This window comes from Medicago truncatula, chromosome 4 (assembly GCF_003473485.1).
Source record: "Medicago truncatula cultivar Jemalong A17 chromosome 4, MtrunA17r5.0-ANR, whole genome shotgun sequence".
Taxonomy (NCBI): domain Eukaryota; kingdom Viridiplantae; phylum Streptophyta; class Magnoliopsida; order Fabales; family Fabaceae; genus Medicago; species Medicago truncatula.
The window spans coordinates 56,124,732-56,127,549 of NC_053045.1; the positions used below are offsets into that span (position 1 = coordinate 56,124,732).

General features: G+C 33.0%; 1 protein-coding gene across 1 annotated transcript; it reads right to left on the reverse strand.

Moving 5' to 3' along the window:
- On the reverse strand, positions 1–1,686 carry LOC11439264 (chaperonin CPN60, mitochondrial). Its single transcript, XM_003609427.4, has 3 exons — positions 1,438–1,686; positions 652–704; positions 1–514 (listed from the first exon to the last, which is right to left on the reverse strand). The coding sequence occupies exons 1-3, from the start codon at positions 1,654–1,656 to the stop codon at positions 190–192; spliced, it is 597 nt and encodes a 198-aa protein (XP_003609475.2). The 5' UTR covers positions 1,657–1,686; the 3' UTR covers positions 1–189.
- Positions 1,687–2,818: the final 1,132 nt, after the last annotated feature.

The following is a 2,818-nucleotide window of genomic DNA, read 5'->3' on the forward strand; positions in this document are numbered from 1 at the left end:
TATAAACCAGGACAAGCAAAGCCAATAATAATAACAAGGAGTACATAATAATATATTAATCGGTGTTGTTAATCTAAATGTCAGCCATAGGCAGAACGGATTGACAGGTCACAGCATCCCAAACTAAAATTTACTAGAAAATATAAAGTGCGCAAAAGGCAGGAAAAACAATTTACCAACTATATTAACTCATTTCTTCTTCTTAGAAGGTGGCTGATCTTCATCATCGTCCTCTTCTTCGTCTTCATCCTCATCTTCTCCATCATCATTGTCATCATCATCATCGTCGTCATCCTCATCATCGTCATCACTTCCTCCTGCACCATTTGGCACAGGATCGTCCTCGGGATCAGCATCTTCGTCATCTTCATCACCGGAGAAGTCCTCATCATTGTCGTCATCCTCATCATTCACATCATCGTCATCATCCTCGTCGTCATCGTCCTCGGTTTCACTACCATCTTTGTTCTCTTCACAAGTATGGTTTCCCTTGGACAATTGATCTAGAGGAAACCTAATCAAAAATAAAAACAAATCAAGATTTTTGGATTTTCAAAATTTAAAACAACAACAACCAAGTCTAATCCCGGGTTGGCTCAAAATTTACAACAATCACAAAAATTTGAATAAGGTATATATGTTTATTTTTACCTTCCATCCATTGGTGATATCAAATGATTGACATCAGTAAGAAGAGATCCAGTCTGGAGAAAAACAAACAACAATCTTTACTCAACGCAAATTAATCAATTGTATAATGAAGAGAACGTTTTAGTTCCACCTATTGAAAACTACATTAGCAAAAAATGCCTAGCAGATACACAAATCTTGATTAGACATAAATATATTGAGTTCAATATTGCAATTTGATTGTATTTATATGTGTACAGCTTCCAGCAGAGAAGCAGGTATGCAAATAGAAATTTCGTAATAGAGTTTATAACAGTTGCAATCCCAACAAAAACTATCAGATTTCACAGTAATGAGCAGGGAAAAGCCGGACAAAATGACAATTGGTCATACAGAAACTCATGTATATAATCATTAGATACAAAAAAAAAAAGGTAAAAGGTTTACTGTTTCACAAGCTGAAACTTCAAAACAAACATAAATATGATTCTGTGTTGTCAATTGCAGATCGCAGAAAATAACTACTTGTTCAAATTCCGTGACATTACCGTTCTATGGTGCCGCTATTTAAAACACTTATGCTAAATAGGGTAACGATTTCTTCAAACGATTTGTTCAAATTCCACTACGCTATAACATTACAGCCACCATGAATCTCTCAAACCACAAACCCTAGTCACTTATATCAAATCGTTGATGAGAACAGAACTCATTCATTAATCTAGGGTTTTAGAACTCAAAACTACACAGAAACAAGTGAAAATCATAGAAATTTAGAACTGGACAATTGTGAGAAAGGAACTGTACCGCTATGAGGAGGTAAGCGAGGGATTTGGCAGTAGCAATGAGAGATTGAAGAATCAGAGCTTCAGCAAAAGAGGAAACAGAGATCGTATTGTTGTTTCGAAAGGCGAGAGATGAAACCTCCATTGTTGCCGCTGTGAATACTGTGCTGCTGCTTCGGTAGAGAAATCGAGAGAGAGAGTGTGCGGGAACTTTGGGTTTGGTCCCGTTAGGGTTTTTCATTCAAATTGATGTTGCTACACCAAATCGTTTGCTTCCACGTTAACGTACGTTTAATATTTACTTTTTTTTTATTTTATGTGTGGGTTACCTGATGTTTCTATTATATTTGGTATATATGTAATTGACTAAATAATGATGTTTTCTATTTGATTTAATATGTAGTTTAAATTTAATTTTTTTATTGAAGTATCCTAGCCGTATCGTATATTGAATTTTAAAATTTTCTCGTATCAACGTATCAATGTCGTATCGTATCATGTATTTGAGCTTCAGATAAGTTGGCTCTATTTTTCTCATTCTCTCTTTGATTTCTTTGTTGAATGTGCAAATTGTTTGATTTTTCATATTGTTTTGGTGTTCTTGTTTGATTTTCATTATTGTTGTTTCATATTAAATTATCGGTTATCCAACAAATGATTTAGACGTCGACATTGAAGATTCGATGCATGATATTTCGGTTCTTTAATTTTATTATATTTATATCTATTTTGTTGTTGTATGCTATTAACTAGGACATTGTGAATTTGTTCGCATATTCATCTTTTACATTTTTAGCTATGTTGAACGATCTGCAGTATCAAATTTAATGAATGAATGTCGTTGAGTTTTTGTCACAGAAAGATATGATGTGTCCCTTGACCATTTAGAGATCTGGGTTAAGAATACGAATGTTGGAATTTAACTTGTTATCAAAATAAGTTTTAAATTTTCTTAAAATTTTATTAAAATCAATAGTATTGGCAGAAGGAACTAACTTATTTCAATGTGGGTAAAGTTTTAGACCAACATAAAAAAATTTAAACATAAGAGACTAGCTCAAAACCTAAAATAAACATAAATGACAATTAGACTTTTTCATAATAAGGCTGAGTATGAGTATTGAAAACTGAACTAAATGTTTGAACCCAACAAACACGACTTATACAAATATTGGGAGGGTATGCAAAACAACGTAGAGTTACAACTTACAATTAGGCAAAATCAAAGATTCATTTTGAAAATGTTTTTATAAAGTAAAGTGTGCATACTAATAGAATTCATTTCTGTGAGTGTTTCATTATGCTCTAGTGTGTATTTATACAATGATATTGTCTTAGGCCTCAAGTATCTCTAACTTGGGCATCAAGTATATCTAACTTGTGCCTCAATTATCTCTAACTAA